The sequence below is a fragment of the Taudactylus pleione genome, unplaced genomic scaffold (genome assembly GCF_031769625.1).
Source record: "Taudactylus pleione unplaced genomic scaffold, aTauple2 ptg000071l, whole genome shotgun sequence".
Taxonomy (NCBI): domain Eukaryota; kingdom Metazoa; phylum Chordata; class Amphibia; order Anura; family Myobatrachidae; genus Taudactylus; species Taudactylus pleione.
In genome coordinates this window covers 254710-281450 of record NW_028284473.1, presented here as the reverse complement: position 1 = coordinate 281450, position 26741 = coordinate 254710, and the positions used below count along the sequence as shown (strand labels likewise).

Here is a 26741-nt window from a genome sequence, read left to right as displayed (position 1 = left end):
TACAGCATATATGACTCTGATCTCCTTGGTTTTGCACCACTAATGGGAAAACTGAGAAACTTTAAGAAACGCGTGGCCCTTTAGCACAGTGTTTCTTAACTCCAGTACTTAGGCAACCCTAAGGGGTCAATTCAATTAGGCAAAACTAAATATGGCTACATGCTGCACTTGTGGTACTGCCGGACTCATGGATTATTGTTCGTAGCCCCATAGGGCTGATACATTTTAAAGGATCCTCTGGTGGAGCTAATGCACATACCCGCAAAATGTGATTCACTGAAAGTTGTCTGATTCCGAAGATATTTTTTGTGCTGATTTTAAAAAACAATTAAGATTTTTCTCTACCATGCAATAACCTGTTTTCGGAAATTCGAGTGAAATGTTAATTTTATTACCAAAAAAATAAATAAAAAATAAACATTCTATTGCACAAAAAAAAAAATTAACAAATTTTACAGTGAAACTTATATTTACAAGTCATTATCCTGCCTTTTTCTTTTGCCTTCAAAGTTTTGTTTGGTACTTGTGTCTTCTATACAATGCTTGCGAGTCTACTCTGTGCAGCATCCACCAGTTTAACATCATGTTGGCATTCCGTCTGCCCGTGTATCGTCGTTACAACTCCTTTATGTCTTGGTGTAATCTTACTCCCTGCTCCTCACTAACGGCTCCAAGGTGTTTAAGTGATTGTTTAGAAAGTGCACTCTCAAGATCATCGAAACAACCAAATGCTTTGTATATTTCCAACATTGTTTCCACTACTTGCTTATAGTTGGGACCTTTGTAGTTCCCCAAGAACTTATTTACAACTTCCTTAAAGGCATTCCAAGCATCTCTTTCAACAGTTTCCTTTTTTCACCTCCAAACTCATTGTCTGTTAGGAGTTTTCAAATGCCTGGTCCAATAAAAATACCATCTTTCAATTTGGTATCTGACAGTCCCGGAATCTATTTATACAGACACTTAAAACACACTTTTGCAAAGCTGTTTTATAAATCCTCGTTTTATGTGAGGAGAGGGTAAGAGGGATTTTTTGGGATTGACTAAACTTTCCCTGATAAAATTTTTGCTTCTGGGTTTTAAATCAGCCCTGTTTTACAAAATGCATCAGTACTTTTTGTATCTCTTGCTGTCCAAGGACCATGGACAGTACATTAAGATCACCACCCATCATCCATCCGTGATTCTTGTAGTGGAGCTTTTTTCATGTTTTTTTCTGGAAGAATCTCTTCGAGATGACTTACCAGCTACCATGTCTCCTTTTGTTGTTTCAAAAATAATTCATTTACAGTGGATTTGTCAAATGATACTAAATTCTGTAAACTAAGTGGCTAACATTAATATAATAGGCTTGTATGTAGGAATAGACAAATTAATGGATAGTAAAAAAAAAAATCTAAACTTTGTGTTTTGACTGAAATCATCTCTCAAAAATCCACAGAAAAGTGTGAAAAGTTTTCTATAGAAGACCTATATTATTTCACTTGTAATAATGAGGGGATCTGTAAAACATGAGGACGTGAGTTGAGAAACACTGCTCTAAGCTACAGAAGGACCACGCTTTACCCTTGCTGTCAGGAATAAATCATATGAATACAGCTAATCAAACGAAACGATCCCACCTGAACTCCTAAACATCCGTCATATTATCACAAATGGCGCACAAACCCGACATCCACAGACCTTTGCTCCAGTTTTGCCCCTTCGAATGACTAAAGTAGAGTGTCATTAATAATGGTAGCCTTGTCATTCTTGGGGGTCAGAATGGCACGCTCGCAGAGACAGTCGATGAACTTTCTCTTTTTTTGGATATCGCCAATATCAGGGTAAAGCCTCGCTATCAGGTCTGCTAGTGTCGTCAGTACTGTGCCTACGCCTACAGTGATGGTGATCTTCCCCTCGTACTTGGGTTACTCTCCGCCCCCTATTGTGAGTAGGAGTTCAGAGAATTTCCCAGCGGAGACTTCTACCCTCATGTGGATCCTCAAGTTCTTCCTGAGAGAGAACTTCCAGATGAGGGGCCACAGATACGACGCCTTGATGCACGCCTTAACTTCGTCAGCTCAAGTTCCCCTTTGTACTACTGGCAGAGTCTGACGGAAGTCTCCAGCTAGCAGCATAGTGAAACTCACCCAATTTTGAAAGGTTTATTATTAATAAAAACCAATGCAGTGCCCCCTGTAGTACTGCCCCTTATGCAATTCCACCCTGTATTAGAGCCCCTTTTGCAATGCCCCCTGAATTTGTGCCCATTATGCAATGCCCCTTATGCAGTGCGCTAGTAATGCCCATTATGCCGTGCCCCAGTAATGCCCCTTATGTTGTCCCCCAGTAAGGCCCCTTATGCTGTGCCCCAGTAATGCCCTCAGTAATGTCCACAGTAGTGCCCCTTATGCAGAGCCCCCAGTAATGCCCCTTATGCAGAGCCCCCAGTAATGTCCCTAGTAGTGCCCCTTATGCAGTGCCCCAGTAATGCCCCTAGAAGTGCACCTTATGCAGACCCCCAGTAATGCCCCTTTTGTTGTGCCCCTTATGTTGTGCCCCCAGTAATGCCCTCTCCCAGTATAGAACAGGCCCCACTCACCTGTCTGTGCAGTACTTACCTGTCTTCACGACGGCCGCTGGTCACCGCTCCAGTCCATGCCATCCCGGGTAGATGCTGCCACTGACTGGATCTATTTAGATCCAGAGCGGCAGACACAGGCTCCGCTCGTCGCGGGCGACATCATGACATCACCCACGCGCAGCATCACTGGGAACGCTGGCTTCTGATCACTTCAGATACCACTGTTGCCAGCCTGGTAAGTAAACACTGCCTGATCGGAGCTGTGCTCCAATCGTGGCAGGGGTGTGGGCCGCATATTATATATATGTGAGCCCACACTCTGGGGCCGCAGAAAATGTTTATTTGGACCCGTATGCATCCTGCTGTCCGCATGTTTGACATGCCTGCACTAGACGGTAAATTGGACTATAATCATATCGTTATCGTTCATATCGTCCAGTGTGTATGAATGCTATCGTTTACGAGGCACGCTCCCGCAAATCGTTAACGATATCTTTCATCGCCCGAACATGCAGTCCAACCTGATGATATCGTCAGGAACTGCTTGTTCGGGGATGAGGTGGGTGACATCACTTAACGATATCGTTAACAATATCGTTCAGTGTGTATGCACGATGTCGTTGAGCCGGGTGAAGGGAAAACACTTAACAAATTCGCTCATGGAGCATGTCATTAATTGTGTGCCCGGCGTTAGTGTTAAGTTCTTAGCAATGGCGGCTTCAGTGGTGTGGTTGCAGCATAGTCCAATATTTAAATAGGAGAGCCACACAACTGCCACCCGGAATGCTGCAAAACATCACTGGCAGTTGGTGTGGCTCCCCTATTTGAATATAGAACTGTCCTGCAGCCCAACCTCTGAAGCCGCCACTCGTCCCAGACAATGAACTTACAGTCCCGCAGCACTTGGGCCATGTAGCTTTGTCACCCAATCACCGCGGTCGAGAGGAAGCATATTACCCCTTTTCAGCCCCTTAGGGGTCAAATTTCAAAATATCCCTTACGTCATGGAAGGAATATACTCCCCGTATTTCATGTTTTCTAGGTCAAGAGGTTTGGGCGCGGCATTAGTCAGTCAGTCAGGACATTGCACAGGGGGAGGAAACATTTTACCCATTTTAACCTCATTAGGAGTCAAATTTAGAAAAATCCCTGCTTAGTGGCTGCTTACGTCATGAGTGGAATACAGTCCCTGAATTACATGTTTCTAGGTCGAGGCAGGCAGCAGTCTTCTGTGTGTCCTGATAGGTACAGGTGGCAATGTACCCTGTAAGGCGCTGTGGACCCCTTGTGGTGCCCTATAAAAAATGGCTTATAGTAATAATGATCTGAGAAATAAATATGCAGACGGTGCCTTCTGGGGTGGTATTTTCAAAGTGAGCATTTACTATATTGTATGCAAATTTTAGTGCAAAATACAAACTGCAGCCACATCTGTATACTTGTCTGTACAGCTCTGTGTTGTCTGAAACGTCAACTTCAAGCAACCCATATTTAAGAAATGTAACCATAGAAGTGAAAACAGACAGATAAAAGTGAAGTACTTAAAAAAAAAAAGTTTCTGTGTCTATATATTAGTGCAAAAATGGCCGTGTACCAAATAATTAAGATAATGGGCCTGATTCAGAGCCGTTCGCTATTTGCGGTCGTTCGTTCAAAAACAAGGGGTGGCTATTCAAATGATCAGTTCGCAAATTGCAGTCTGTTCACACCTCTAAGTCTGAATGAGCGAGCAAAACATACGCTCGTTTATTTGTTAAAAACGCCCCCTGGCCGCACGCACCATACGTCATGTCCGCTATTTATTAGATTAATCGAGTACATCGACCAGCGTATGAACTGCTCGCTATTCTTGTGGTTGGTTTTTGCTACCACAATCTTGCGAGCAGTACTGGCTATAAAATAACCCAGTGACGTGGTCAATGACGTGCTGTATTAATTATGCACACCCATAAAACGCCCGTTTTGACCTTTAAGCACGCCTGCGTTCGGATCTCCACTCCCCATTTTCAAGCACCTTCCCCTGTTACCACCCACATACGCCTCATTCTGTCACTCAAAATAGCAGGCATTCGCTATATTGCGAGCACATGAATTTCGGCCGCACTGACTGGTTCGCGCATGCGTATAACGATCCGTACGCATGCGCAGATGTGCGAACATCGCTCGGAACGAGTGGCTCTGAATGAGGGCCAATATGCTTACAGGTCTTTACATCCTCCCTCCTATTTGGGTGAAGATCATCTGCAGACCCTCAAGATTAGGGGCTGTAGCCATAATATTAAAGACACACATATATAGTGTTATAGCTTTTATAATTAATTAATATTTCAAAAAAGTATATAAATGCACATACTCGTATATGAATAAATAAACTAAAGCAACTTCTCTAGTTTATTTTACAATGCCCAGTACAGTGCCAGGAGTAATGGAGCTATCAGGAAGTTTTTAAAAAATGAATGTAGACTGATACCATGCCGCAGTGCATGCCGGCACCCCACAAAGGGGGTCATTCAGACCTGCTCGTGAGCGTCAGGACGCTCGCAAGCGGGTCGATGTTCCCCACTGCGCATGCGCACGACGGAGGGAGCTCCGTCGTGCGCATGCGCGAGACCCATGGAGCGACGGACTTTCCATCGCTCTGGGTCTCGCACCAAAGGGGGCGTGCTGTCGATGTTGATTGACAGCACGCCCCCTTTGGTGGGCGTGCCAGGGGCGTGGCTGCCAGACGGAGGCGTTCCCATATGGGATAGAGCCAAAATCACTCCAGGGCTTGTGGCAGGGAGACCCTACCACAGGGTCTCCGTCGCAAGTCCGATGGTCGCGATGGTCAAGACCATCGCAACCATCTTTTTGGCCGCTCGCATATGCTGTGGGTGGTCACCCACAGCTATACGAGCGGCCAGGAGGCCGCTCCATTTTCATGGACGCGGGCCCTGATTCAGAGCGAGCGCTCTGGTCAGAGCGTTCAGCTCTGAATCAGGCCCAAAGTCCATGTGTCTTAGGTTGCAGCCGGATCAACCTATACACTGAATACGTCCCTCCTTTCCTATTCTGCATTCACGTAATCTGTCTGAGCGGTATTCTGGGCATATTTGGTGGTGTTGGTATTGTGACTGGTGTTAGTCCTTCATTGATGCGCTGTGTGGTGCTGTTACAGAGTTGAATGCAATTTGCCCATAATTGCGGAGATAAATGCGTATATTCAGTTGTGATACAATGGTCGCCAATAATTAGATCGACAACAAAAGGTCTACATGGAAAAAAGATCGACATGACAAAAGTTAGACGGTACAGAACGTCGACATGGTGTTGACCAAATCATTGTTGACCTTTTAGTTGTCGACCTTTTGTATGGAACCTGCGTATTTGCTTGTCAGCACCTCCGAGGGAGGACCGCGCTTATCTGTACACTTGGCATCACAGCTGTCATCATCCCTGATGCAGAAGAATCATGTGAAAACGTGCGCACAACTCCGTCTAACCCGCAATCTCCTCGACAAACCCTCAATGAACAAGTGGTTTGGTGCATATAGCATAAGGTACAACATAAGCCAAGCAGGTTACACTGAAGTCCCACACCCTAATTGTAAATATCTACAGTGCATGCCGCATCTTATCTCTGACCAATCACTATTTAACGCCCAAACCGCGTATATCAGCCAGGTATTCCTATTATACTGGGCAAATCTTGCTCCATACTGTGTACAGTGGACCTCATTCAGAGCCGCTCGCAAAATGTGAGCGCTCGCTCTGAATGAGGGCGGCCGCTTCTGTCATGAGCCGGCTTCCTGGCCGCTCGCTAAGCTGTGGGTGACCACCCACAGCTTTAGCGAGCGGCCAGGTTGATGGTCGCAATGGTCAAGACCATCGCGATCATCGGGGCCTGCGACGAGACCCTTGTGGTAGGGTCTCGTCTGCCGCAAGCCCCAGTGAGCTTTCGGCTCTAATAGAACGGGAAGCTTGCCACTGACATCACGAGTGCCGTGATGTCACTTCGGGAACGCCTCCATTTGGCCAGCCACCCCTGCACCCAGCCTACAAAACGGTGCGAACTGTTGATCACCATCGATAGCCGCCCCTTTTGTAGTCAGCCCCGGAGCAAGAGAAATTCTCTCTCGCTCCGGGGCTTACGCACGCGCAGTGTGGCCGCTGTGCGTTCGCAAGGCCTCAACATCGACCCGCTTGTGAGCGCTCAGCGCTTGCGAGCGGGTCTGAATGAGACCCCCAGTCTTTGGGGCAGGTTAAGCATGAGAGCTCATAGGAAGCTCCCACTAGGGATGGCCATTGACCATTGATAGTTAGCAATCATTGGCCCTGATTCAGAGCCGGACGCTCTGACCAGAGCGCTCACTCTGAATCAGGGCCCACCTCCATAATTATGGAGCGTCCTCCTGGACGCTCGTATAGCTGTGGGTCACCACCCACAGCCTATACGAGCGTGCAGGTTGATGGTCGCGATGGTCTTGACCATCGCGACCATCGCCACTGCGAGCCGAAGCCTGCGGTTGAGTTTCTCAACCGCAAGGCCCTGAGTGATTTTGGCTCTATCAGAGCCAAAATCACTCCCACTGACATCACTAGTGATGTCAGTGGGGCCGGCTTCTGACGGTAGGCGTTCCCTTGGGAACGCCCCCGTCTGGGAGGCACGCCCCCGGCACGCCCACCAAAGGGGGCGTGCTGTCAATCAACATCGATAGCACGCCCCCTTTGATCAGACACAACGAGCGAAGGAAAGTCCTTCGCTCATCGCGTCTCGCGCATGCGCACGACGGAGCTCCCTCCGTCGTGCGCATGCGCAGTGCACACCATCGACCCACTTGCGAGCGGACAGCCGCTCGCAAGTGGGTCTGAATCAGGCCCATTGATTGTTAACTGTCGATGGCTGGTGATTTTGCCATCAATGGCAGAGAGCCAAAGGTTCTCAGCCATCGATGGACAAGTGGGAGCTAATGGTTTTTTTTGTTTCTTAACGGGTTAGAGCTTAGCCTCACACCCAGCTGCCGCTAACACCACCCCTTTTTTTGATTGGCCATCTGTGCCCTCAGCTGCAGTGGCTATCGAAGGGTGCAAACCATTGATGGTTCACCATAGATTGTTTTTGCGCTATTGATGGTAATCACCTATGAACCCATCGATAGTAACCATTGATGGGCACCCCATGATGGCCATCCCTACCTCCCACTCGCGGGATATTGTGGCTATGAAACATTGATTATTCTTGCTAAGTCATGTTTTACCTGCCGCAATACCCGGAAGTGAGCGCAGCCTCACATTGCCAAGGCAGCTTATGGTTAATTGAATCTGCCCCTTCATGTTAAACCATCTACTGGTGTCAAAATATATTGCAACCTTAAAATTTGGAGTCTCCCCTGGGGTATGTGAATGGCAATGGGTGCGGATTGGTCTGCGTAATTTGGACTCCTGTGTAATTTGGAAAGCCTTCAAGTGTTTGCAGTTTCCACTCTGAATCTTATTGGAATTTCTCAACATGCCAAATAAAACCTCATCTCTGTGTTTGTCACACAGTCAGGTATGTAAATGTATAAATCCCGTGTTACTTATAGAACGAGCCCAAACCGCGTATATCAGCCAGGTCTTCCTATCATACTGCGCACATATTTAGCTCCATACTGTGTACAGTACGTCATCTGTCTGCACAAATCCATATATATCCATAATAGCACAAAATGAGGTACAGTACTTTGGAGGAGCTAGGTGCCACTTTACCCCAGGTGCAGAGTTTGGTATCGGAGCAAACAATATGGCAATATGATACTTCAACAATGTTATGTATACTGTACACAGGGTGTTCTGTACCCCCCAGCAAACTATACATTTGTGTCCTCCCATTCTTATAAAGGGGCATGGTCTCACGAACAGGGGGCGAGGTCACACAATAGTACCAATTCAAATTATTCTAATCTTATTTACATGAAACCACATAGTAGCATCCCTTATACACTTTATGTAACAGAGTAGTGTCCCTTATACACATAATGCTTATAGCAGTAGTGGCCCTTACACACAATGCTCACAGTAGTAGTGCCCCTGTACACATAATGCTTATAGCAGTAGTGGCCCTTACACATAATGCCCATGGTAGTGCCCCTTACACACAATGCTCACAGTAGTAGTGCCCCTGTACACACAATGCTCACAGTAGTAGTGCCCCTGTACACACAATGCTCACAGTAGTAGTGCCCCTGTACACGCAATGCTCACAGTAGTAGTGCCCCTGTACACGCAATGCTCACAGTAGTAGTGCCCCTGTACACGCAATGCTCACAGTAGTAGTGCCCATTATTCATAATGCTCACAGTAGTACTGCCCCTTTCACATAATGCCCACAGTAGTAGTTCCCCTGTACTTACACATAATGCCCACAGTAGTAGTGCCCCTTACACATAATGCCCACAGTAATAGTGCCCCTTATACATAATGCACATAGTAGTAGTGCCCCTTACACATAATGCCCACAGTAATAGTGCCCCTTACACATAATGCCCACCGTAGTAGTGCTTCTTATGCAATGCCCACAGCAGTAGTGCCCCTTATACAATGCCCACAGTAGTAGTGCCCCTTATACAAGGCCCACAGCAGTAGGGCCCCTTATACAATGCCCACAGTACTAGTGCCCCTTACACATAATGCCCACAGAAATAGTGCCCCTTGCACATAATGCGCATAGTAGTAGTGCCCCTTACACAAAATGCTGATAGTAATAGTGCCCCTTACACCTAATGCGCATAGTAGTAGTGCTTCTTATGCAATGCCCCCAGTAGTAGTGCCCCTTATACAATGCCCACAGAAGTAGTGCCCCTTATACAATGCCCACAGTAGTAGTGCACCTTATACTATACCTACAGAAGTAGTGCCTCTTATACAATGCCCCCAGTAGTAGTGCCCCTTATACAATGCCCACCATAGTAGTGCCCCTTATACTATGCCCATCGTAGTAGTGCCCCTTATACTATGCCCACAGTAGTAGTGCCTCTTATACAATGCCCACAGTAGTAGTGCTCCTTTTACAATGCCGACAGTAGTAGTGCCCCTTAAACATAATGCTCACAGTAGTAGTACCCCTTACACAATGCCCACAGAAGTAGTGCTCCTTATACAATGCCCACAGTAGTAGTACCCCTTATACAATGCCCACAAAAGTAGTGTTCCTTATTCAGTGCCCACAGTAGTAGTACCCCTTATACTATGCCCACAGTAGTAGTGCCCCTTATACAATGCTCACAGTACTATTGGGTCATTCCATGGTAATTCACATTGCAGGGTGACATGGCGAGTGTGTTCATGGTTGTCAACAGCAATAGGAGTTTGTGTGAGGTTGGTTTTGTTTGCTGAGGAAGTGATGAGACGGGTCTTGCTTTGGGGGACTGTATACAGGAGTTGCTGATTGTTTTCTATGTCACTTTGTAATGTGAGTTACCATGGACTGACCCAGTGCCCCTTACACGTAATGACACACAGACATACTATACTTACCTGAAGCCCCGCTCCTGCGCCCGCCGCCATCCGACAGCTCTCGCACTCGGCACTATGGGAAAGACATCATGATGTCTCTTCCTACACACACTGCTGGAGCCGGATGGTACCCGATGGTAACAAAATTTCAGTGGGCTCCCAGCAAATAGAGAAGTTGGTGGCGCAGGGCCGGCTTACCATATCGCGCCGGAGCTGACTATACACACAGGGCGCAAATATTGTATCCAAGTATACCTCCCAACATTTGGGAGAGGGCAAGAGTGCATTCCCTTTTATCGTTTTTTCACATATCGGCAGGATTACCTGCCGATATCTGTACAAACCTCTGGTAGTTTCTGTGGGGTCCGGTTACGCATGAGATGTAGCAATGTTTGCGCAGTGGGGCAGGCCAGGAGGTAAGACAGCAATAAGCTGATGCATTGTGGGTCTTGCAGAGATCACCGGAGGGGTGGAGGTTTCATTCTTACACTCCGGTGGTCGAGATATTAAATTAATACACCTTAGCGTTATTGCTTCCTGGTTTTGCCTCGATAATAGGTGAAGAGCTATAGTATACTGCCACTATAGTACATATCCTCCTTAGTTACTTTCACCTTCCTGACAGCCTGATCAGGTCTGACCACTCTCCTCTGACCTCTCTCATTAATAAAGGTGCCCACAGAACTGCCGCTCACTGTTTTGCGCACCACTCTCTGTAAACTCTACAGGCTGTTATGCAGTAAAAAAAATTTAGTCCATAGAGATCAGCAATTTCTGTGCCCCGTCTAATCCAAAAATCATTCTACCATCAAAGCCACTTAGATTACATTTCTCGTATTGGTGTTGTTCTGAGCAACAACTGAACCTCTTGATCATGTTTGTGTGTTTTTATGCATTGAGTTACTGCCACATGATTGGCTGACTAGGTATTTGCATGAACAAGCAGGTGTACAGGTGAACCTAAATACAATGGCCACTGAGTAAATAAAAATGGCTTGGGCTCATACTGTATCTCCCAGTTTGTCTGAAAATTATTATTTTTTGTAAATTATTATTTTTTGGCACTTAACAAATTTAGGGACCTATGCATTAACCCTTGGAGAGAGATAAAGTACCAACCAATTAGCTCCTAACTGTCACTTTATAGGCTGTTTGGAAAATGACAATTAGGAGCTGATTGGTCGGTATTTTATCTCCATCCACTTTATCTCACTCCAAGAAATAGTACATAGACCCCCTTTGACTGGTAAGTGGGAATGTATCCTGCATTTAATGTACTGTAGAAGCCAAGGTGGGTACTTTAGATACAAATGTCTCCTAGTGATTTACATTGATATATTAGTTCTGATTTCCAAATGCTAGTTAAGTCTGTTCACTTTTTATTATTGCTAAATAGATGCCAAAGTGGTACACTGTCATGAATGGTAAATTTGTGTATTACTAACTTTTTCCCTGACTGTAGGTGGAGAACCGTTGCAGCCAGCGGTGGACGATTCTATCAGGGCCTCTCTAAAACGCGCCGACCAGGAGATCCAAGAGGTCCTCAAAAAGCTGGACACATGCGGGACCAGTCTCTCTGGACCCCAAGAAATAACTCCAGAAACTGCTCCTATTGGGAAATGTACTGATCCCCATTATTTGGAGGAAGGACCCAAAACTTTGGATATGTTTAGAGACGCTAACACTCAGACACCGGAGGGCGCCTTTTATGGTAGGTTTGGGCTCAAAAACGCCCCTTTGTAGTAACAGAAACCCTGTCTGTGTGCCACCCTGCAATGTACCCAGTTATTATATATATATCAATCAACAAGAGGAGCGGAGATGGGTCACATCACATACCCATCACCTGTCTATGCTCAATGCTTTAAACTCTCGCAAATGTAAAAATGTTTATGTCTAGCAATCCATTGGCAATGTAATTAGCAAATCACCCCCCTATATATTTGCACTGCGTCTGGCCATAGTAAATGGAGACAGTTCTATCCTTTTATAAGTAAAGGTAGTGGAATTATTCAAACCAAATCAAAACATTTTTGGTCGGTTCGGGGGTTCAAACTGCTGGGACTGCTATCAGGATTTTTGGGCAAGTTCAATTTTGGTTTTGCCATTCAAAGTTTAAAATTGCAGGTCACAGGTATAACAAGAGACTCTAAAATAACAAAACCGTGTTGCTGATATGAGCTTATACAGAATGAGCTACGACTTATAATATTTTTATTGTGTTTTTTAATAAAAAATTCATATATTCAGATTGTGTTTGAATTAAAAGTTCACATGGAAAACCAATGCAAACGCTTAACCTCAAATAAGTGCAAATATTTGCAAACCAGCTGGAACATGGCAGCACACATGTTGGCCTTCGTTGGATTCATCTATTTTTTGTTTTTAGTCAATTTCAAATTTAAGAACATATCATACATTTTTGGAATAACAAACCGGTGCAGGAACTCCTTTAAAAGAAATCCGAACAATTTTATTTCCACCATTTCTTGTTCTTTCATCCCGCTTCCTACAGGACAGGTAACAATGCCAGATTCTGGGTTTTGTATATTAAATAATAATAATAGATTGACATGAGTATAAAATCCTGTGTTAATAACGCCGCTATCTGTGACAATGACATCAATACAAAAATTTTAATTTTGTTGTAGAAAACAAATTGCAGCTGAAAATTGAAAACAAATTGCAGATGAAAATTGAAAAACGCAACTATGCTTTTAAAAAAAAAAATTAAAAAAAAATCTTTCAAAGCGTTAAATGAACAATTGTGTAATCGTCACAAGTCCATTAAATCTATTAGGCCTATACAGAAATATCCAACAATACAACATGGTATTTGTGTGTTTAAGTTTTGAAGTTGCAGCAGCCCGGCTCGCCGGTGGAGTAATGTTTTTTAGTTTCTCGTTGTAACAGACACTACTGTACTATCCTAGGACCGTGCAATCTGCCCTCATCCTCTCTATACTTCATTCAGTGTTACCTTCTATGTTGGCTCTAACCCACAATTACTGTTTCCCGCCACAATGATTGCGTACGAAGCTGCGTTGCCCCTCCCCCCTACGACTGCATGTTGAAAACACACAAAGCTACAGCCACTCCTAGAGGTTACTTATGGCGGAACAATTCTAATGACTCGTTAATTTGGTCGCATTCAGTATTCGCTTGTTTGTTATTTTTAACTTGACTTTGAGTTTATTTTATCATTATCCAACTTTTACTGATCCGTAGTGTTCATTTCAGAGATCCGGTGACTTTGCCAGTTATGCGGAATAAATTATTGATCATGTGGATGATTTGCCAACGCAATTGCGGATTTTATTGCCGACAGTCGGTGTAGTCTTGAGACGTAAAATAGAACTTTGTCTGGGAATTAAACAGTGCCTGGGTGGTGGCTTAATTACACATGGGAAGATGTTTGAGCATCTTCCCAATTTACTAACTTAATATTTCTTTTATTTAATAATATGTGTTATACAGCTGTTCTTGCTGATAACATCACATATTGGGTGTTCTGTAGACAGTCTATAATTATGTCCATTCACAAGTCACTAATTACAAGACAATTTTGTTTTCAGAATAACTGAATGATCACTAATTCTAGAAATGTGTATTCTGATACATGTGGTTCTTTTTATTAGCAGATGAGGGACTGAAAGAAACTGGTGTAAATGAGGCGACAGAAGCCCATCCTGATGTCAGCTCTTCCGAAACGCAGACAGAGGCAGCAGCTCAAGAGCGAATTATTCCCATAAGGTAACGGCATCCGTTTACCAGTCTTATGATCAGAGGCGGATCTCAGTAAGGGCCCTGGCCACTAGGGGGCACTGAGATGTCCTGGACTTCTGTTAATAATGAAATAATCAGTATTGACTGTGTATGTGTTGTTGTGTATGTTCTATTATTCAAGTGTTGTATAAAACACTTTTTTTTACTGTATACGTTCTTACATACTGTAACTTACCAATTGCACTAACGTTTCTCCGTATGGATTTTTTTCATGTGTTCAGAAAATTGAAAATGTAAATTATCACACAGAACATCAGGAAGCCTGAAATTAGCTTTGTTACAGACTGTCCAACATGTCAGACTAGAAAAGATTGGGCCCTCTCTGATTTGCCAGTCATAGACCGCTCCCACCAGCTACTCCCATCGGCAATTCCCATCGGCTACTCCCACTGGCTACTCCGTCATTTGCCCTCAAATACTCTGGCGAAACGCGCCAGTAACATATATTGTTATATGTTACTAATCCCTGGAATAACGTATTCTGAGTATTCCAGACTGGACCTTTGTGGCAAAATATCTGTCCAAATGGTCATGAATAGCCACTGCGACCATGTACTACTGAAGAAGATTTCTGATCCGTGTTGCTGGTGTGCGTTGCTCCAGCTACCTGAGGATGTAACGGGAATGACCACCTGCTCCTCTGTTACACAAACTGACATTTGTGTTAGTGTTAGTACACTATGAAAAAAAAACAACTGGAGATATGGTAAGAACTTACCTTAGTTATCTCCCTTTCTACAAGGTCTTTAGGGTCCACAGGTGACCTTGGGGTATAGGTGGATGACGTAGGCATCGGACACCATGCAGTTAATCTTTTTCCTCCCAGGATGCACTGGTCCCCCTCCATACCCCGCCTCCCAGCCAGGGCATTACTCAGTTTAGTGTGGTGCCCCGGCAGGAGAGGTTGGGGAGCACGGGTATTGCAGGGGGGCTAGCTGAAGTTTGAAGATTCGGCCGTCTAGAGTCAGCGGGATGAGCAGTCGGCCCTGACAGTCCAGCGGAAGTCAGGGCCGGAGGAGAGTACTTTGAGAGAGAGAAGGGAGTCCAGAAAATACAAGAATCACATTCTCGCTAGGAAGGAGACAGAGACTGTAGACCAGACAACATCATACCTCCCGTACAGAGCGTAAGGGTGGGTGCCCTGTGGACCCTAAGGACCTTGTAGAAAGGGAGATAACTAGGTAAGTTCTTACCATATATCCTCTTTTCTACAATGAGTTCCTTGGGGATGTCCCAAAGCAGTTCCCCTTAAGGGTGGGTACGCTCCTGTACAGAAAGGAGGACCCGCCACCCAAAGGAAGCAGAGGCGAAGGTATCAAATTAATAATACCTTACAAAGGTCTGGACTGAAGACCAGATGGCCGCCTTACAAAGCTGAACAGCCGAGGCGCCATGCCGAGTTGCAAACGAAGGGCCCACATACCTCGTAGAATAAGCAGATACAGAAGGCGGAGCTGGAAGACCCTCCCTAGAGTAGGCCTCTGAAATAGTTATTCAAAGCCATCGTGCCAAAGTCTGCTTCGTGGAAGGCCAACCCCTTTTATGGAACCCAAAAAGGACAAAGAGGGAGTCTGACTTCCTGTAGGACCCAGAGCGGTCCACATAAATACGGAGGGCTTGCACCACATCCAAAGAGGCCTCCCCTGCTGAAAGACCCGGCCCAAGAAATACCAGAACAACAATTTCCTCATTAATGTGGAAACTCAACACCACCTTAGGAAGGAAACCATGGCGAGTTCACAGCACTGCCCTGTCCTGGTGGAACACCAGAGATGGAGAGCGACACGAAAGGGCTCCCAAATCTGACACTCTTCTAGCTGAAGCAATAGCCAGAAGGAAGATGGTCTTAAACATAAGCCATTTCAAATCCCCCACCGGAGGCACAAAGGGTGGCTGAATTCGCAGCACACCTTGTAAAAAGGTGCGCACATCCTGCAGAGTCGCAATCAGTCTCTGAAACCACACAGACAGGGCCGAGACTTGTACCTTCAGCGAAGCCCAGTCGGAGTCCTAGATCCAGACCTGCCTTGAGGAAAGGCAGTATCTTGGAAATCCTAAACGTCCGAGGATCATACCCCTTAGGGGTGCACCACTGAAAGTAGGAGTGCCACACTCTGTGGTAAACCCTGGCAGAGGCTGGCTTCCGTGCACTCATCAAGGTGTTAACCACCGCACCAGAGAAGCCCTTTGACTTTAAGAGGGATGCCTCAAGAGCCATGCCATCAAAGCCAAGCGACCCAGATCTGGGTGAAGGCAGGGACCCTGTGACAACAGGTCCTGATGTTGAGGCAACAACCACGCAGTGTCTATCGACAGACTCTGAAGGTCTGAGGGCCTGATTCAGACCTGCTCGCAAGCGGGTCGATGGTGCCCTAGTGCGCATGCGCACTACGGAGGGAGCTCCGTCGTGCGCATGCGCGAGACCCGGGGAGCGACGGGGAAACCGTTGATTGACAGCACGCCCCCTTTGGTGGGCGTGCCAATGGCGCGGCTGCCAGACGGAGGCGTTCCCATGGGAACGCCTACCGTCTGGGTCCGGCCCCCCTGACATCACTAGTGATATCAGTGGGAGTGATTTGGGCTCTGATAGAGCCAAAATCACTCCAGGGCTTGCGGCAGCGAGACCCTACCGCAGGGTCTCGTCGCAAGCCCGATGATCGCGATGGTCTTGACCATTGCGACCATCATCATGGACTCTCGCATAAGCTGTGGGTGCTAACCCACAGCTATGCGAGTGTCCAAGAGGCCGCTCCATTTTTAGGTAGGAGGGCCCTGATTCAGAGCGAGCGCTCTGGTCAGAGCGTCCGGCTCTGAATCAGCCCCTGAGTACCAGTGCCTCCTTGGTCACGCCGGAGCCACCAGCAGGAGCCGGCCTCCTTCCTGCTTGAACTTTCTGAGTACTCGAGTAAGAAGGAACACCGGAGGAAAAAGGTACGCGAACCAAAAGGTCCACCTGACCGATTGAGCATCTTCTAGCAGAGCGCCTGCGTCTCTTGTCCTCGATCCGTACATCGGTAGCTTGTAATTGTGTCAGGAGGCCATTAGGTCCACATCCGGAAGACCCCATCTGTCCACCAGGAGTTGAAATATCTCTTGGTGAAGAGACCACTCCCCTGGATGCACGTCGTGATGGCTGAAGAAGTCAGCTTCCCAATTGAGGACTCCGGGTATAAACACTGCCGATATGGCCGGCAGATGGCCTTCCGCCCATGTCAGGATGCGTGATACTTCTCGCATGGCCATCTCACTTCGAGTCCCTCCCTGGTGGTTGATGTATGCCACCGTTGTGGAGTTGTCTGACTGCACTTGCACAGGTCTTCCTTGTAGGGTGTGTCTTGCTCTTTGAAGAGCCAGGAAGACCGCCCTTAGTTCCAATAAATTGATTGGAAGGACAGCTTCCTCTAGCATCCACCGACCCTGAAAGGAGTGGGGACCTGACACTGTGTCCCAACCCCGCAGACTGGCATCCGTTGTCAGTAGGGTCCAGTCCGGTATCCAAAAGGGGCGGCCCTGGGTGAGATGCTGAGTTTGCAGCCACCAAGCCAGAGACAACCTGACTTCCGGGGAGAGCACCATTGTCTGTGCCTTTAATTTCCGAGGTGATCTGTCCCATCGGGCAAGGAGCAATGTCTGTAGAGGTCTCGAATGAAATTGCGCATACTCCACCATGTCGAATGTTGACAGCATCGACCCAAGCAATTGCATTGCTGCATGCACAGAGACCTGGCGACTGTGGAGACATCTGCAACACAGAGATCTTGTCTGACGTCAGATCCTTTGTTGCTGTGAGTCCAATAGAGTTCCTAGATGCAGCATCCTCTGCAACAGAATTAGAAACGACTTCTCCCAATTTATGACCCATCCATGCGACTGAAGCACCGAGATGGTCACCTGTAGGTGATGGAGAAGTACCTCTGGAGATCCTGCTAGGAGCAACAGATCGTCCAGATATGGTAATAGGCGGATCCCCTGCAGCCGCAGATGGGACGCCATTACTGCCATGATTTTTGTAAATACCCGAGGGGCCGTGGATAGGCCAAAGGGTAATGCCTGGAACTGGAAGTGTTGCTGTTGCACAGCGAACCTGAGAAACCGTTGATGCGAAGCCGCAATCGGGATATGTAGATAGGCATCCCTGATGTCCAGGGATACCATGAAATCCCCCGGTTCCATAGCCAGTATGATAGTACGTAGCATCTCCATCCGGAAACAAGGAACCCTGAGAAACTTGTTTAGGCCCTTGAGGTTCAGGATAGGGCGGTAGGTCCCATTGGGCTTTTGCACCAAAAACAAGTTGGAATAAAACCCCATGCCCCACTGGGGCTCTGGTACTGGGACAATAACTCCTGCCTTGCGCAGGGAACATACCGCCTCCTGTATCAATAAGGCTTTGTCCTTGTTGGAGATGTCCGAATGGAAGAATCGATGAGGGGGTTGGCTGGGAAACGAGAGGGCATAACCCCGAGAGACCACCTCTCTTACCCAGGCATCTGTTGTAGTTTGATGCCAGTACTGGGCAAACTGAAGATGTCGGCCTCCCACTGTGGGGTCCCCCAAAGGGAGGACCGTCCCGTCATGCTGTGGACTTGTCGTCTGGTTTAGAGGCTGGACACCTTGTACTCCAAGCCTGCTTTTTGGGTCTGCCAGTCTTCCTGACCGCCGTCTGCTTGGGAAATGACTGGCTTTTAAGCCTAGGCTGCGCTCTGTAGGGCCGAAAGGATGGAGTTCGGGAACCAGAGGGGACTGAGGCTGATGGCAGGCGAGCCGACTTGGCCGCTGCCAAAGTGTCCATGATCTTGTCTAGATCTGGGCCAAACAATACTTTCCCATTGATAGCTAAAACCTCCAGTCCCTTTTTAGAGTCCGCATCCGCCCTACAGGACCTGCGCACTGTGACAGGTGCTGCTGATACTCTGGAGGATAACAAACTGATATCCAAAACTGCCTCATTCATATAGGTAGCCTAGTCACGTATCTTGCCCACCAGGGGCAACTGGTCCTCTGAAGCTTCAGGAGACAGGGACTCCTCCAACAGATCTGCCCAGGATTCCACGGCTCTAGCTACCCAAGAGATAGCCATAGACGGTCTGCCCACTGCTCCTGATAAGGAGTAAATGGACTTTAGACAGTTTTCCACCTTCCGGTCAGTTGAGTCCTTTAAGGATGCAATGGAAGGCATAGCTAAGGTTGCACTTCTGACTAAGCGTGTTACATGGGAGTCCACTACAGGAGGTGAAACCCATTTCTTGAAGTACTCCTCGGGGAAGGGGTATGCATTTACCAGACACTTTTGCGGCTGGAGCCGCCTCGCCGGAGCCTTCCTAGCCTCCTCAAGATGATCCACTAGCTGATCTGACAGAGGGAAAATGGCTGTAGTACTTTTAACCCTCTTAAACAAGGGGTGTTTAGATTTAACAGCCATAGGAGCATCTTCCTCCTGAATGACCAACACCTCTTTTACTGCACGGACCAGGCCCGGAATGTAAATATTGGACTTGTGCTGCTCATCCCTTGGGGATAGTTCCGAGTCAGGCTCTGGAAGTACCCCATCGTCTTCGGATGACCTGTCATCCTCGTCCCCATAGGGATGGCGAGGAGACACAGACGGCCTTTTTGCCAGCGCCCTAGGGGTCCTAGATAGTGAATCAGGGTCAGAGCCCGCAGATAGGTTGACCTGGGACCCCTGTGGTACATTAACCACCTGCGGCACCAACTGGATCTGTGGTATAGGAGCCAGAACCAGCGGTTGCTGTGAAGACCCCACTTGGGAGATTACAGGGGGCACAGTCATGCGAACCATATTCGTTTGCAGTGCCTGAGCAAACCACGCCCACGGGGGTTCTTGCGCAGTCCCAAGGACTGAAGAAGGACCTGGAGGGACATAACACCTGCCACATAAACCCTCACGCAGCACATCAGTCTCCCCAATGCCCGCAGACACCTGTGTATTATCCTCACCGCTCGACATGGTGAAAGGATATATAGGTGTGTAAATAGGGGTACAAGTAAACAAGTCAACTTCAAAACAATTATTTATTTCCCTGGTGAAGAAAAACCCCTTCACAACAGTTGGCCAAATCAAGAACACTCTCCAGGAGGTAGATGTATATGTGTCAAAGTCAACAATCAAGAGAAGACTTCACAAGAGTGAATATAGAGGGTTCACCACAAGATTCAAACCATTGGTGAGCCACAAAAACAGGAAGACCAGATTAGAGTTTGCCAAACAACATCTAAAAAAGCCATTACAGTTCTGGAACAACATCCTATGGACAGATGAGACAAAGATCATCTTGTACCAGAGTGATGGGAAGAGGAAAGGAACTGCTCATGATCCAAAACATACCACCTCATCAGTGAAGCATGGTGGTGGTAGTGTCATGGCGTGGGCATGTATGGCTGCCAATGGAACTGATTCCCTTGTATTTATTGATGATGTGACTGCTGATAAAAGCAGCAGAATGAATTCTGAAGTGTTTCGGGCAATATTATATGCTCATATTCAGTCAAATGCTTCAGAACTCATTGGACGGCACTTCACAGTGCAGATGGACAATGACCCGAAGCATACTGCAAAAGCAACCAAAGAGTTTTTTAAGGCTAAAAAGTGGAATGTTATGCAATGGCCAAGTCAATCCCCTGACCGGAATCTGATTGAGCATGCATTTCACTTGATGAAGACAAAACTGAAGGGAAAATGCCCCAAGAACAAGCAGGAACTGAAGACATTTGCAGTAGAGGCCTGGCAGAGCATCACCAGGGATGAAACCCAGCGTCTGGTGATGTCTATGCGTTCCAGACTTCAGGCTGTAATTGCCTGCAAAGGATTTGCAACAAAGTATTAAAAAGTGAAAGTTAGATTTAGGATTGTTTAGTTTGTCCCATTACTTTTGGCCCTTTAAAAAGTGGGAGGCACATATAGAAACCGTAGTAATTCCTACACCGTTCACCTGATTTGGATGTAATTACCTTAAAATTAAATCTGAAAGTCTGCAGGTAAAGCACATCTTGTTTGTTTCATTTCAAACCATTGTGGTGGTGAATAGAGGCCAAAATCTGAAAATTCTGTCAATGTCCCAATATTTATGGACCTGACTGTATATATGCTCATCTTTGTCATGAACCACACCCCACCACCACAGAGACAGTAGGTATGGGGGGGAGGGTCCAAAACTACTAATACACACACACACTCCTAATGCTGCTGATGGCTGCGCCTTTTGCTGAGGAAAACACTGTTTACCAGTGGCAGCTCCAGGGGTGAGGCTGCAGCGTAGTCTAAAATTCAAATAGGGGAGCCACACCAACTGCCAGTGAGTCCCGGCCGGGGATGTTTGTCAGCGTGTGAAATGGCAGTTGGTGTGGCTCCCCTATTTGAAATTTGGACTGGAGCTGTCACTACATTCTAACCTGGTAATGATTGTTCTCTGCATGATTTGTAATACAGTAATTCTCCTCTGTAATAATCAGACTTGCAGAGTAATTACGAGAAGATTTGGTATTGGGAACAGTCTGGCAGCACAGGAACGTGGCAGCATAGTGAGGAGAATTAGGGAGTACATGTAGAATTCATTCATGTAAGTGGATCATTCCCAGGCAGACCTCATACCGCTGTTGTGTGTAGATAGGTGGGAGCAGCGTCACAGGTGGAGCCATGGGCAGACGTCAGCCCGCTACATATCTACATGTAAAATAATTGCTTTTGCAATAAATCTACTCCTATTAACTCCTTACTGTTTTGATACTTTCACATGATGTATTTACTGTGACAGGTCTACATTTCAGATCCTGCAGTTTTCTGAGCTATTACCACATTTTAGTGATTAGTACATCCTGCCCATAAAAAGCTATGTAAGGGGAGCTACCGTAACACTCACAGCTGCTGCAACATTCACAGCTGCTGCAACACTCACAGCTACCGTAACACTCACAGCTGCTGCAACATTCACAGCTACCGTAACACTCACAGCTACCGTATCACTCACAGCTGCTGCAACATTCACAGCTACTGTAACACTCACAGCTACTGTAACACTCACAGCTACTGTAACATGATTACTGTAACACTCACAGCTACTGTAACATGATTACTGTAACACTCACAGCTACTGTAACATGATTACTGTAACACTCACAGCTACTGTAACATTCACAGCTAATGTAACACTCACAGCTACTGTAACACACACAGCTACTGTAACATGACTACTGTAACACTCACCTACTATAACACTCACAACTACAGTAACATGAGTACTGTAACACTCACAGCTACTGTAACATGATTACTGTAACACTCACAGCTACTGTAACACTCACAGCTACTGTAACACTCACAGCTACTGTAACATGATTACTGTAACACTCACAGCTACTGTAACACTCACAGCTACTGTAACATGATTACTGTAACACTCACAGCTACTGTAACATGATTACTGTAACACTCACAGCTACTGTAACATAACTACTGTAACACTCACAGCTACTGTAACCTGACTACTGTAACACTCACAGCTACTGTAACATGACTACTGTAACACTCACAACTACTGTAACATGACTACTGTAACACTCACAACTACTGTAACATGACTACTGTAACACTCACAGCTACTGTAACATGATTACTGTAACACTCACAGCTACTGTAACATGACTACTGTAACACTCACAGCTACTGTAACATGACTACTGTAACACTCACAACTACTGTAACATGACCACTGTAACACTCACAACTACTGTAACATGACCACTGTAACACTCACAGCTACTGTAGCATGACCACTGTAACACTCACTGCTACTGTAACATGACTACTGTAAAACTCACAACTACTGTAACATGACTACTGTAACACTCACAGCTACTGTAACATGATTACTGTAACACTCATAGCTACTGTAACATGACTACTGTAACACTCACAACTACTGTAACATGACTACTGTAACACTCACAGCTACTGTAACATGACCACTGTAACACTCACAGCTACTGTAACATGATTACTGTAACACTCACAGCTACTGTAACATGACTACTGTAACACTCACAACTACTGTAACATGACTACTGTAACACTCACAGCTACTGTAACATGACCACTGTAACACTCACAACTACTGTAACATGACTACTGTAACACTCACAGCTACTGTAACATGATTACTGTAACACTCACAGCTACTGTAACATGACCACTGTAACACTCACAGCTACTGTAACCTGACTACTGTAACACTCACAGCTACTGTAACATGACCACTGTAACACTCACAGCTACTGTAACACTCACAGCTACTGTAACATGACTACTGTAACACTCACAGCTACTGAAACATGATTACTGTAACACTCACAGCTACTGTAACACTCACAGCTACTGTAACATGATTACTGTAACACTCACAGCTACTGTAACATGATTACTGTAACACTCACAGCTACTGTAACATAACTACTGTAACACTCACAGCTACTGTAACCTGACTATTGTAACACACACAGCTACTGTAACCTGACTATTGTAACACTCACAGCTACTGTAACACTAACAGTTACTGTAACACTCACAGCTACTGTAACCTGACTACTGTAACACTCACAGCTACTGTAACATGACTACTGTAACACTCACAACTACTGTAACATGATTACTGTAACACTCACAGCTACTGTAACATGATTACTGTAACACTCACAGCTACTGTAACATGACTACTGTAACACTCACAACTACTGTAACATGACCACTGTAACACTCACAGCTACTGTAACCTGACTACTGTAACACTCACAACTACTGTAACATGACCACTGTAACACTCACAACTACTGTAACATGACTACTGTAACACTCACAGCTACTGTAACATGACTACTGTAACACTCACAACTACTGTAACATGACTACTGTAACACTCACAGCTACTGTAACATGATTACTGTAACACTCACAGCTACTGTAACACTCACAGCTACTGTAACATGATTACTGTAACACTCACAGCTACTGTAACATGATTACTGTAACACTCACAGCTACTGTAACATAACTACTGTAACACTCACAGCTACTGTAACCTGACTATTGTAACACACACAGCTACTGTAACCTGACTATTGTAACACTCACAGCTACTGTAACATGACTACTGTAACACTCACAACTACTGTAACATGACTACTGTAACACTCACAACTACTGTAACATGACTACTGTAACACTCACAGCTACTGTAACATGACCACTGTAACACTCACAGCTACTGTAACATGACTACTGTAACACTCACAACTACTGTAACATGATTACTGTAACACTCACAGCTACTGTAACATGACTACTGTAACACTCACAGCTACTGTAACATGACCACTGTAACACTCACAACTACTGTAACATGACCACTGTAACACTCACTGCTACTGTAACATGACCACTGTAACACTCACAGCTACTGTAACATGACTACTGTAACACTCACAACTACTGTAACATGACTACTGTAACACTCACAACTACTGTAACATGATTACTGTAACACTCACAGCTACTGTAACATGACTACTGTAACACTCACAGCTACTGTAACATGACTACTGTAACACTCACAGCTACTGTAACATGACTACTGTAACACTCACAACTACTGTAACATGACTACTGTAACACTCACAGCTACTGTAACATGACTACTGTAACACTCACAACTACTGTAACATGACTACTGTAACACTCACAGCTACTGTAACATGACCACTGTAACACTCACAGCTACTGTAACATGACTACTGTAACACTCACAACTACTGTAACATGATTACTATAACACTCACAGCTACTGTAACATGACTATTGTAACACTCACAGCTACTGTAACATGATTACTGTAACACTCACAGCTACTGTAACATGACCACTGTAACACTCACAACTACTGTAACATGACTATTGTAACACTCACAGCTACTGTAACATGACTACTGTAACACTCACAGCTACTGTAACATGATTACTGTAACACTCACAGCTACTGTAACATGACCACTGTAACACTCACAACTACTGTAACATGACCACTGTAACACTCACAACTACTGTAACCTGACCACTGTAACACTCACAGCTACTGTAACATGATTACTGTAACACTCACAGCTACTGTAACATGTCTACTGTAACACTCACAGCTACTGTAACACTAACAGCTACTGTAACACAGCTACTGTAACACAGCTACTGTAACACACACAGCTACTGTAACATGACCACTGTAACACTCACAGCTACTGTAACATGACCACTGTAACACTCACAGCTACTGTAACATGATTACTGTAACAGTCACAGCTACTATATTACTCACAGCTACTGTAACACGACTACTGTAGCACTCACAGCTAATATATAACACTCACAGCTACTGTAACACGACTCCTGTATCACTCACAGCTACTGTAACACAACTCCTGTAACACTACTGTAACACTCACAGCTACTGTAACATGTCTACTGTGACACGACTACTGTAACACTCACGACTACTGTAAAACTCACGACTACTTTAACACTCACAGCTACTGTAACACGACCACTGTAACACTCACAGCTACTGTAACACTCACAGCTACTGTAACATAACTACCGTAACACTCACTGCTACTGTAACACTCACAGCTACTGTAACATGACTACTGTAACACTCATCTACTGTAACACTCACAACTACAGTAACATGAGTACTGTAACACTCACAGCTACTGTAACATGACCACTGTAACACTCACAGCTACTGTAACATGACTACTGTAACACTCACCTACTATAACACTCACAACTACAGTAACATGAGTACTGTAACACTCATCTACTGTAACACTCACAACTACAGTAACATGAGTACTGTAACACTCACAGCTACTGTAACATGATTACTGTAACACTCATCTACTGTAACACTCACAACTACAGTAACATGAGTACTGTAACACTCACAGCTACTGTAACATGACCACTGTAACACTCACAACTACAGTAACATGAGTACTGTAACACTCACAGCTACTGTAACATGATTACTGTAACACTCACAGCTACTGTAACATGACCACTGTAACACCCACAGCTACTGTAACATGACCACTGTAACACTCACAGCTACTGTAACACTCACGGCTACTGTAACACTAATGGCTACTGTAACACAGATACTGTAAAACTCACAGCTACTGTAATACAACCACTGTAACACTCACAGCTACTGTAACACGGCTGCTGTAACACTAATGGCTACTGTAACATGGCTGCTGTAACACAAATACTGTAACACTCACAGCTACTGTAACATGATTACTGTAACACTCACAGCTACAGTAACATGATTACTGTAACACTCACAGCTACTGTAACATAACTACTGTAACACTCACAGCTACTGTAACCTGACTACTGTAACACTCACAGCTACTGTAACATGACTACTGTAACACTCACAACTACTGTAACATGATTACTGTAACACTCACAGCTACTGTAACATGACCACTGTAACACTCACGGCTACTGTAACACTCACAGCTACAGAAAAACGGCTACTGTAACACTAATGGCTACTGTAACACAGATACTGTAAAACTCACAGCTACTGTAACACGGCTGCTGTAACACTAATGGCTACTGTAACATGGCTGCTGTAACACAAATACTGTAACACTCACAGCTACTGTAACACGGCTGCTGTAGCAGTCATGGCTACTGTAACACAGAAACTGTAACACTCACGGCTACTGTAACACGACCACTGTATCACTCACGGCTACTGTAACACGACCACTGTAACACGACCACTGTAACACTCACGGCCACTGTAACACTCACGGCTACTGTAACACAGACTGTAACACTCAC

At 45.5% G+C, this 26741-nt stretch overlaps 1 protein-coding gene across 23 annotated transcripts in view; it reads left to right on the top strand.

The window, feature by feature from the left end:
- Nucleotides 1-26741, top strand: part of OBSCN (obscurin, cytoskeletal calmodulin and titin-interacting RhoGEF) — a 646947-nt gene that overhangs the window by 528257 nt on the left and 91949 nt on the right. For 22 of the 23 annotated variants that reach the window (XM_088467488.1, XM_088467486.1, XM_088467498.1 and 19 more), the window contains 2 exons: nt 11502-11750; nt 13678-13792. In XM_088467488.1, coding sequence (XP_088323614.1) covers nt 11502-11750; nt 13678-13792 — 364 coding nt within the window. The remainder of the gene's footprint in view (nt 1-11501; nt 11751-13677; nt 13793-26741) is intronic. The other variant, XM_088467480.1, reaches the window with a different exon arrangement.